A 10,961-nucleotide genomic window follows, 5' to 3' on the forward strand; every position below is an offset into this window, starting at 1 on the left:
ATAGAATTTACATGCAAACTTTTTTTCCAAGAGAAGGCTGAAGTGGAGTATTATAGAAACCCTACCAGCATCAGGCATTTGGATTTCATTTCTGTGAAGTTCAGATAACTAGTTTAAGTATTTATTTTAATTTAGAATAATAGTGAGTGCTGTGCTTCAGTATCTTTTAGAATCTGTTTCTAGTGCTATTATAGCAATTGTTACATAGCAGGTGAAAATGTGAGAGCTCAGCATTCTTACTATGATAGAAACTGATCTTGAATGAATTTGGTTATTGATTGAGGCAAAAATGAATTCTGGCATGCACAAAAATTGAAGCCAAAGAGTAGCAACAAGCTTCTAGGTCAAACTATTAGAGGTGATTCTCAGTGAATTATGTATCTCTATAAACCAGCTTTTACAGCCTATAAGTATTCCTGGTGGACCTTATATAAGGACATATTTCATTGGTGCTATTAAATGTGACAGAACTGCTCTTCTACCTGTACTTTTAGAGAAATAAGCCTTGAGGATTCCTTTCTCATCTTTTAATTTGGAAATAGGTAAAAAAGGGCCTACTGCTATATGTAAAAGAAGAGGCTTTTCCTTTCATTTCTGGGACAATCACATTGCTAACATGTTGCCATTACACTGAAATACTAAGCAGGTGTACCTGCTCTGTGTCTGCATGCAACAACCTATGTTTGGTTAACAGAATATATGGATTGAGACATGCTGCAGTTTAGGCCTACTCTGATCTTGACAATTTTACAATAAATGTTAGCTGCATATTTTGCAGGGGGAATTTTCTACCTCTTCCAAAGCTGGTATATGTGAACATCCTTTGCTAAGTAACTTGACAATTAAAATGAATAATGCATGATTATGTGTGCTGTTTTTGCAGTAGTAAACAAATGTTTATCTTCAAATGCCTGCTGTATGGGTGAGAACAAATTGACAAAAACGTAAGAATAATGTCGGACAGTATCAGAGCACCTTGCACTTTACTAGTTGTGTTCTGAGCACAAGAACCATTCCCTAACATTTACCTACCTTCACCAGTGCAGTAAATTAGTCTGTGCACATTTCCATTGGTTCTGTGCTAGGAAAGGATGAGATTTCTTATGCGCAGTAAGTACCCCCAAATGAGCAAACAGTGCTTTAGAAATGGTGTATACCTTTAAGTTTCAGTTGTTATTTTCACACTGCCCCCTCCACTACCTATTCAGGATCAGTACAACAGGGAAGAACATCAGGACAGAACTTTGAAACTGCAATGTCCAGGAGTAAGTGCCAACTAGTTGTTGGTAAAGTCCTTAGTGCTATGTGCTAGCACATTGCCATCAGCTGTGACAGTAGTTTAAGTGTAGCTTTTACACAAAATACTTGGTATGAAGGTAACACTGGTCCCCTAGCCAAGTTATTTAAAAAGGATTTACACCACAATTGCCATATGGGCATTTATTCTGTTTTTTGCTCTGTAGAACTAAGAACACCACCCCAACCCATTCACAAATAGAGACTTATTCCAAGTTTAAGAGGGGGAGAGATTAGTAAGATTGAGAAAATTAAGCCGTTATTGAAGGACTATGAAACATCCCAGAAGAAGCTGCTTTCAAGAGCAAGCTATACAAGGTACTGTGAGAGTCATACTAGAGGCATCCGGTGACTCTAAATCTCAGCTGTACTGGTCCGAGAAGCGAAGAGATTTTGGTTCAGAAATTGAACAGAGAATGTTCTCTATTTGTTTTGCTCTTCTGGCTTCCTGCCTAAGCTGCCTTGCTCGCTCTTTGGCAGCCATTTGCTCTTCTCGCCTCTCCCGTCTCTTCCTTTTTAGCCATCTGCAGAGAAATTAATTATTTTGAAGAACTGAATATGAAGTGGCCCAAGCTTAATTTGATTACTTCTTCCAGGTTTACTAAAACCAGGTCACCTACTTTATCCTCATCAAAAACAGCACACTCTCCAGAATAGAACACAGCATCAGAGGATAGTTTATAGAGCTATAAGAACACTGACTACTAGGTGGACCACAAGTGCTTTTGACTAGATAATAATGCTTGAGAGCTAATATGCACTTTTGAAGTTCCTCATGAGTTCATCATGAATTAAAGAAGGCTGTGAAATATAATGACATGATATTCCACAACCAGTTTTAGACCAGTTTTGGAGAAGTCTCAATTTTCAAAAAATTAGGCTCTGGCAATTCAGTATTACTTTCACTACTACTTCTAGTGCTACATCCTGCTGTCTTAGCAGCAGGTACAGTTATGTGGTGTTGCATAGGCACCCTCCCAACATTATCATATACTCGGGTGTGTGCCTGTGCAGCCACATCCTTGCAGTGACCCAGCCCATGTACCACCGTAGTAAGCAGCTGTAATGCTGATGTTAAGAGAGCAGCACTTCTCTCTAGCAGGAGGATGCTCCCCAGAAATACATGGGCTCTAGAGGGTGAAGAAAACTGTAGAGGGAAAACACTTCCGAATGGGGGCAAAAGGCTGTCGTCTTCTGCTTCCTAGGGAAACAATCCAAATTAAGTTGATAAAAAGTGAGATGGAATTGTTCCTGTTAGGCAGTAACAGGACAAACACAACACTGAACAACTTACTGTTTATAAGCCTTGTCATTTTCCGATGTTCTTGGAAGGAAAAACATGCATTCTTCCTGCTCTTTCATGTTCTGCATCTGTTTTTCCTTCATGTGTTCTACCTGCTTTTTTCTAAGCCATGACCTGTAAGCTGCTTCTGGATTTCTGCTTTCCTGCTTTCAAAAGAAAAATAAAATCCCCAAAGATCTACTCCAAATAAATCAAATATTAGCAACTTATTTACAATGCTAATGTGAGCATTTTACACCACTTTCCAGTTACAGCCGTACCTTGGAAGTCAAACGGAATCCATTCCAGAAGTCCGTTCGACTTCCAAAACGTACGGAAACCAAAACACAGTTTCTGATTGGCTGCAGGAAGCTCCTGCAGCCAATCAGAAACCACGGAAGCCCCGTCAGACGTTCAGGTTCCAAAGAATGTTCACAAACCTGAACACTCACTTCCGGGTTTGTGGTGTTCAGAAGCCAAAACGTCTTGAGTACCAAGGCATTCGGGATCCAAGGTAAGACTGTATTCAGTATATATTTTGAGGAGGCATAGTTGCTTGATAATCAACAAAAACGCATCTAGAAGGCATTCAGATTCACACATATTGAGGCTAAGGCTCATGGCATCATACCGGCTTTCCAGAAACGGATAGATACACTAAAGGCTATATAAATATATATATATTCCAATATATACACATACACTTTGGGGAAACAATATTACTTACCTGCGGTGGAAGTCTGAACCTTAACATCAGAAAAACTTCACAACCTGAGAAAAAACTAGATGTAACTCAGTTTTCAAGCTGGTCAGTCACAAAAGGATGCTGTTTTTTGGAATCAAGGCTCAGATTTGCCTATCAAGTGATTTGTTTAGTAACACAATGATTTTAGTTTGAGATGTTTGATATTAGAATTTATGAATTCTCATATCCCATCCTTTAGTTCACTGAGAACTTTCCATTGAGAACAATATTCCTGTACAATAAGGGCTTAAATGCAGCTGCCATAAAAAGTCTGAAGTAACTGACATCATCATCATCATCATTTGGATATATAAAAGGTCTTGCCCACTCCTTACTCTTTACCACCACCACCCCAAGAGCCAAAGACAAATAAGGCCACCTTATTTTCTATGCCTTCTGCAGTTATACCAGGCATTAAATATGTTTGATAAAAGCAAATAAATGTGTCATGACAGAAGATAAGTAGTCTCCAACGGATGCCTATATTGGACACAAACATCTGCTTAGGGGGAAAGCTGCCATGTTAAATTTAATTAAAGGGTAGCATGCAAATACCACAACTGCCACAAAAGGGGTCTTGCAGATGTTTGATAGCCTAGCAAATGGGTTTCTAAATAACTGATAATTGTATTGGCTGTAGGCAAGTGCTCCTAAACTTGTCAGGGCCATATACCTGCTTGCAGCCACAGTTCTGGAAAAAGAAGGTGAGATTGCTGTCAGTCCTTGTCAGGCAGATTGGGTTTTTCTTCGTTTCAACTTTTTAGAACTATAATAGGCTGCAGAAGGACAACAGGCATGGGAAAACTTACTCTGCTATTCAGGTTTTCCAGCTGTTTTGCCCTCTGAATTCGTCTCTCTTCCTGCAGCTGCCCTTTTTTCTTCTGCAGCCAAGCTCTGAAGACCATGTCATTCTCTCTCCTTTTCTCCTCCTCCTCTATTCTTTTCCGAATTTCTTCCTTACATTAAAATGTGAACAAAGAATGTGAACTTTTCAACAATCCCAATTCAAAGATTCAGCAATTTTTCAAGCAGCGGTAGTAAAAGGTGTGAAATTATTCTAGACCACCCTGAAAAGAACCGAAGCATGAATACAGTGATAATAGTAATGTGTTCCGGAGGTTACAATGCAACAATGTTATCAATGTGTCTGGGAGATATTAAGGACATTAAGGCGAATGGATGTTCGTTTGGTTCAACGAGATTTCCAGGTGGAATGGTTTTTTGGAGCTGCATTTACAAACATCTGCAAGCTAGGTGGGGATGGTAACGATCATTATTTGTGTCTAAAAAATACTAGAAGGATCAAAAAACAGTAGAATTTCAAGTTTGGAGACAAATGCAGTGAAGTCACGTATTACTTGGCACCTCTTTACAAGATCCTCCCGTTCCCCATTTCCAATTTCAAACCACAGCGCAAAACCAACAATAAGGGGAACTGCATCTGAGCAATGCTTTAACGATAAAGGCTAGTGGTTTTAGGTGGAAGAGATACATGTAAGCAAGATCTGGATATGCAAAACACTGCATCTACTTCAGATTTCTCTTCAAGTCATACAAGTCTTTCCTACAAGACTTTCTAAGGAGCAAAATGTAATTCTATTGAAAGTGGGTAGAAACCTATCACCTTACAGAAGGGTTGCCAACATAGTGCCCATGGGCATTAGCACCAAAGATCTCAGTATATGTCCCCTAAAAATCCAGTGTGCGAGTTACTGTTTGCTCTTCCTGTTTGCACTGGCTCAGCCTCCCCTACATCACACACACTCCCCTCTAAACATGCCCTTCATTAAATGCTAAAACTGGACACCCATCGTCCCATTTTGAATAGAGCAGAGGTGCAAGGAGTGAGCATGACGGTGACTGATATAGGTGCCTTTTTCCAATGATGATAGTGGCTAACAGGACCACAAAATGGTACAGTTGAGTGTCCATCTCTTTTCCTGTTATTTTAGATGTGGCAACCATTTTGTGGTATGCCAAACCTCCACAGCAGTCATTTTTGACTGGAACTTGTAGAACTCCCTCAAATTTCCCAGTGTGCCCAGTGGCCCAAAAAGGTGGTGCCCTCTGCCTTAAAGATAGATAGATTCATTCATTCATTCTTACACTGAAAGCAAATATACAACACTTAATTATTGCTAATGATGAATTGATGGCAACTAGCTTAGATGGTATTAAAAGTGGAATTGACAGTTCTCATTAAAAGCCATTAGCCATGACAGCTGAAGGGAATTTTCATATTCAAAAGCAGTGTATCTCTGAATATTAGCTGAAGTGGGAATAAACAATGGGGGTAGCTTATTGCCTTCGTGACTGGCTTGTGGGCATTTCAGATCTACCTGGATGGCCACTTTGAGAAAACAGGCTGCTAGGCTAGAACCCCTGTCGCCCCACTCCCACCCCGATTTCACATTCTTATGCTAAAAGAGCACTAATACCTAAAAGAGTGTTTTTAAAAAAGGTAGTTAATGCTTCTCTTTCTGAAAGTAAAGTGATGTGCACTATGCACAGGAAGCTTGTTCCGTAATTGTAGAGCCACAACTGAAAAGGGCTTACTACTTGCAACTGTACTAGTGGAATGACAGGACTCTGCACAAGATTCTCCTTGCTATTCTTAACAAGAAAGTGAGTTTGCCAAGGAGAGTCGCGGAGGGATGTGTCTAAAACAAGACCCAATTACAGTGCACTGATCTTCTCATTTCCTTTCTACTCTCACCTCTTTCTTTAATTTCTCTTTTCTTTGTTCCATTTGCTTTTGCAGTTCTTTTTGCCTGGGTGACAGGCAGTATGTAGAGCTTCTTGCACCGAGACTCACATTTGCTGACTGCACCCTTCGTGGACTTTTCCCCCTTTCTGTGTTTCTTGTAATGTTGATTGCTGAGCATGGTCGAATGGGTGGTGGTTGAGGGACACGAATGCACCCTTCTCTGGTCACAGAAGTTAGTCCTAAGGAGTCTTCCTTTGTTATACAGACAGGGCTGAAAGCAGTACTGTAGGAGGTTTTAGGAGAAATGTGTTGAGCTTCAATGTCACTAAAAGAAACACTTAGTGGAGGAAAGAAGCCTTGGCTCTCAATGTCATGGATACTGAGGAGTTCAAATTTCCCATCTCTTTCTACTAGGATCTTACCATCCTTGTGCTCATCATCTGTACCGCCATTAATAGAAAGAGAAATATCCTCCTTTCCATTACAAATGTGCAATTGAGACAGCCTGCCTGAAATGTTCCTGTGGGAATCATTTTTTTCAGTTTCTAAAGCTTTCAAAGAGGGGATTTCAAGATCTACTAGATCATCCTTGAATTTTAGCTTCCTTTCTTTCGTTTCATCTAAAGGTTCCTGAGAAAGAAGTAGTTTGTTGGCTTCCTCAATTTTTTCTAAGATGTACCGCTTTATATCTTCATCATCATCCTCCTGGTCTTCTAGCTTTGATTCCGGAGAGGAACCTTCACTGTCAGAATCAGATGTTTGCTCCAACTGCTTAGGATTAAGTTCAAGTATTGAATAAATTTCATTTTGTGACTTCTCATCCAGAACTTCCTCAGGCTCAGGAGGCTCTTGTGAAAGATGTCCTCCCACTTCATCACCTTCCAAAGATTCTTGTGGAGAATTTATTCTATCTTCTATATATTCTAAGTCTTTGTCAACACCTTCATTTTCATCATGATTCTGCAAAGAAATTCAAAATACCTATTTATGTTAGGATATAATGGGAAGCACACATAAAATGACTGTCTTCAAATGTCATGCTAAACTCCATTTTATGAAATGAACAAGCCTAGTCTCCTCTCTGACTTACTCCACACACTTCCTCTCTTTATCCCATGCAGGCAGGAATTTGGAATAATTCACTTCCACTTTCAATTAATCAAACTTGCCGTATCATCTGGACCTAAAAAATGTGGTTAACCTAAAAGAGTTAAGCAAGCCAGCTTTGGTAACTATGGTTTGAAATTGGCTTGTTTGAAACTAATCATAGCTGAAAGTAAACACAGTTTGTCAGTCCAACAACAAACCAGTGTCAAGCAGAACCAGAAGCAAAACATTCAAATTCCTCCTCTCTGGCAAGAAGGGTATGAGCTTGAGGCTGACTGCAAGTCACTTCTTTTGCTCATGTTGCATAACTATGGTTTAGTATAATCTGCACATACAGCCAGTGTGCCATTAACAATTATATTTAAGAATATGGGAGAAGGGTTGTATCTTGGGGGTAGAGCATCTGTGTTGCATGCAGAAGATCCCAGGTTCAATCCCCAGCATCTCCAAGCATGTCCCCTTTAAATCCCTGAAAGCCACTGCCAGTGAGATGGACATTACCTAACTAGACGGACCAGTGGTCCAGTTCTGTATAAAAGCAGCTTACTATGTACCTGGAGCCAATTCACATAGTTCCCAAGGCAAATTTCGTTTTTGTTGTAACTAAATAAAAACTTAATAGCTTAAGTTCAAAAAGCGTATAAACAACATTCTAGAAGAATAGCCAGTGAGGTGCAATGACTGAGAAGTTGAGCTTGGATGTGGGAAGCCCAGGTTCCATTCCTCACTCAACTGTGCTGATTCCAAGTCAATTACAGTCGTACCTTGGAAGTCGAACAGAACCCATTCCGGAAGTCCGTTTGACTTCTGAAACATTTGACTTCCTATGCAAAAGTTGATTGGCTGCAGGAAGCTCCTGCAGCCAGTTGTAAGCCGCGGAAGCCCCGTTGGATTTTCAGCTTCCAAAAGAACGTTTGAAAACTGGAACAATCACTTCCAGTTTTTAATTGTCTGGGAGTTGGAACGTTCGACCCCCAAGCCGAGATACAACTGTATTCTCCTTTAAAAGTGAAAAAATTTCCCCAAGTAAGTGTGTGTGTGTTATCTCAATAAAATATTAGATTGCCTGTTTTTAAAAGTTTTAAACATTGCAATCCTATGCATATTAACACTGCGTTTAACAGAGCCTACTCGCTATTATTTAGGATTGCAGCCCTAGACTGCAAACCAAAGAATCTCTTCATTCCAACACACACTTCTGGGTGCACACAAGGAATTATCTCCTTTTGTACCATTAATGCCAGATGAGATCACTCCAGATGTTTCTGAAAGTTGGCACTGGCTTGATCTCGAAGGTCTAAGTTCCCTGGATCTCAGCCTATGTCCAACAATATTTTAAGAACCCCAAATGCCCTCTCATTCCAGTCTATCTATTTACATCAGCACATTTCATATGGAATTGAGATACTGGCACAAGACTAATGTAGTATTTTGCTAATACCTGTATATCATTAGAGATTTGTTTTTCTTCTTCATTAATTAGCCATTCAAGATCTTTTTCAAAATCATCTTCATAGTCCCCACCATCTGTGGGACCTCCAGTGTCTGAAGATTCACTAGTGTCTTTTTTGTCACTCATTGTGGATGTTCCTTAATGGAAAGCTACAAATTGAAAAAATATATGAAGTGTTTCATTACAAAGAAACCAAGTGTTTTGGAATATGGACACTTTAATGACTCTAAGAAGGCAATCTTGCAGAATATTTTCATGACTTGTACCTGATTATTTCACAGCTGTAATTCAATAGCTTTATTGCCTGTCGGACCATGTCTGCTTTTTTACCCAAATTTCATGACCACCAACTGGTCCTACAGTCACCCAGCTTTTTGCAGCTTGTACAAAATGCCATAGGCCTACAAGATTGGATAAAAAAACTTATAGGAAGTTTCCTTGAGAGTCCGAGACAAGAAATACTGCCTGAACTCCAGAGCTTCTGTTCTGTACTAAACATGTTTCCAAATACAAGATTCTTCACTTTTATATTGCAGTTAACGAGAGTTGAATGTGTATCAACACTAAATTGCATATTGACAGAGAAATGCATGAAATGTCCTCTGATATCGAGACACATGTTCACAACAAAAATAAATAAAATTGTCACCAACTCGGGTTGTTATTTAATCAAGTAAGTGTCACATTAACCTGATTACTGATAAACTAAAAGCACAATCCTATGCATGCCTACTCAGAAATAAATTCCACTAAGCTCAACAGGACATATTGATCCATCAAGGAAAACTGGCCAAGCACCATCCCATTCTTACAATGCAAATCTGCCGGGGCAGGCGATGAAGTTATCGCCTGCAAAGCAGCCTCAGACCAACTTTCCTGATCTAGTCGGAGGATCCAAACCAAGCCTCGGGGCGGCCACTTGATGAGGAAGATCGAGGCCCCTCCCGAGGCGAAACCTGCCTGTTCGGACGCCGAGGCTTCCCGAGCACATGAAGCGCCTGACCCAACCGAGCGATTTACGCCCGTCGCCATGGCAGCCGCCTCCCCGCCCACCCCAGGGCAAGGCCCGCTCTCTGCCGAAACCACGGGGCCGGAGGAGGCGCTCAAGCCCCACGCTCCTGCCTTTCCCCGCCGCCCCTTCGGCTCCGTCGGCGGAGAGCGCCTGCCCGACCCTCCCTCGCCCCACGGCCCTCCTGGTTGGGACAACCAGCCAAGGGGGGCGCTTCGGACGGGTCCGTGCCACCCCGCCGAGCCCAGGGTCATCAGGCTGCTGGCCGTAGACCGGAGTCCGCCTCGACAAGACCCGCCTCGGCCCTCGCCCTCCCCTCGTTCATCTCCACCTGTGGACGGCGCCGGGCCGCGACCCGCCCTCCATGGCGTTGTCATGGTAACCGCTGCGCCCACCGGCGGCCCGTCATGCCGCCGAGACTTCCCCTCCCCACGCCACTCACCAAAGCGGAGGACGACGGCGGCTGCGAAGGTCCACACAGAGCTGCTCACGCGCCGCCCACCACGCTCGCCGTCTCCATAGCCACCGCAGGCGGGGCGAGCCGGCGGGAGGACAAACGCAGGGCTTCCCGCCGCGGCCCTTTGCCGTCGCCATGGAGACGCCGCGAAACGTCACGCAGGGCGGGAAATCCGCCCTTGCCGGCCTGCTCCGCTAAGCTGAGGTTATATGTAGTAACTTGGCAAGGAAGGCATTTTACCGGTCAGCTTCAAGGTCGTTTAATGAGGGCTAGTGGCCTCTCGACCTTCCCTCATGGCATCGGGGAGTAAAAAAGCACAATTACAGTATTACACTTGGGATGCTTATCTGCGCCTATGATCATGCTATAGTGACTCAAGATTATTTAACACCAGTTCATGAAAAAGTAATCTTGAGTGCATTTTGGACTTTCGAATTTAAATGGAATGATCTCAGATTGTGGATTACGTTTATTCTAGAACTACCGCTATTAACTTTTGTGCGGTTTTATAAAAAAAAAACAACACGTATCTTGTAAACTGCCTTTAGAACCTATTCGGAGGCAGACATCCATAACGAATAGCGGTACGGACGGGTGGATGGAAGGAAGGATTTTGGTACTTCTGATTCATCTACAGTGGTACATTGGTTCCCAAGCTTAATCCGTTCCTGAAGTCTGTTCTAAAACCAAAGCGTTCTAAAACCAAGGTGCACTTTCCCATAGAAAGTAATGCAAAATGGATTAAACTGTTACAGACTTTTAAAAACAATTCCTAAAACAGCCATTTAACATGAATTTTACTATCTAACAAGATCATTTCTGGGTTAGGGTTAATTTTAGGATTTTAGGGTAAGGATTAGAATTAGGGTTAGAGTCAGTGTTTTATGTTTTCTTGTGATTTTGAT

At 41.8% G+C, this 10,961-nt stretch overlaps 1 protein-coding gene across 5 annotated transcripts; it reads right to left on the minus strand.

The window, feature by feature from the left end:
* Positions 1–33: 33 nt before the first annotated feature.
* Positions 34–10,146, minus strand: CCDC181 (coiled-coil domain containing 181). 5 transcript variants are annotated; one of them, XM_035115050.2, is made up of 6 exons: positions 10,042–10,146; positions 8,579–8,739; positions 6,040–6,990; positions 4,133–4,279; positions 2,591–2,745; positions 34–1,820 (listed from the first exon to the last, which is right to left on the minus strand). In XM_035115050.2, exons 2-6 carry the CDS (start codon positions 8,714–8,716, stop codon positions 1,658–1,660), a joined length of 1,554 nt encoding a protein of 517 aa, XP_034970941.1. In that variant the 5' UTR covers positions 8,717–8,739; positions 10,042–10,146; the 3' UTR covers positions 34–1,657. The 5 variants fall into 5 exon arrangements, with proteins under 5 accessions (XP_034970941.1, XP_034970943.1, XP_034970942.1 ...); XM_035115052.2 differs by lacking the exon at positions 10,042–10,146 and adding an exon at positions 9,931–10,035 and having other exon boundaries at positions 6,139–6,990; XM_035115051.2 differs by lacking the exon at positions 10,042–10,146 and adding an exon at positions 9,931–10,035 and having other exon boundaries at positions 2,591–2,742.
* Positions 10,147–10,961: the final 815 nt, after the last annotated feature.

This window comes from Zootoca vivipara, chromosome 4 (assembly GCF_963506605.1).
Source record: "Zootoca vivipara chromosome 4, rZooViv1.1, whole genome shotgun sequence".
NCBI classification, from domain to species: Eukaryota; Metazoa; Chordata; class Lepidosauria; order Squamata; family Lacertidae; genus Zootoca; species Zootoca vivipara.

Bases quoted from the DNA above. Each gene is read 5' to 3' on its own strand.
- CCDC181 (XM_035115050.2), bottom strand. From the start codon at position 8,716: ATGAGTGACAAAAAAGACACTAGTGAATCTTCAGACACTGGAGGTCCC. The intron at 4,280-6,039 runs GTGAGAGTAGAA...TTTTAATGTAAG, and splicing joins AAGAGAAATTAAAGAAAGAG to GAAGAAATTCGGAAAAGAAT. The intron at 1,821-2,590 runs GTAAGTTGTTCA...ATTTCTCTGCAG, and splicing joins AATGACAAGGCTTATAAACA to ATGGCTAAAAAGGAAGAGAC.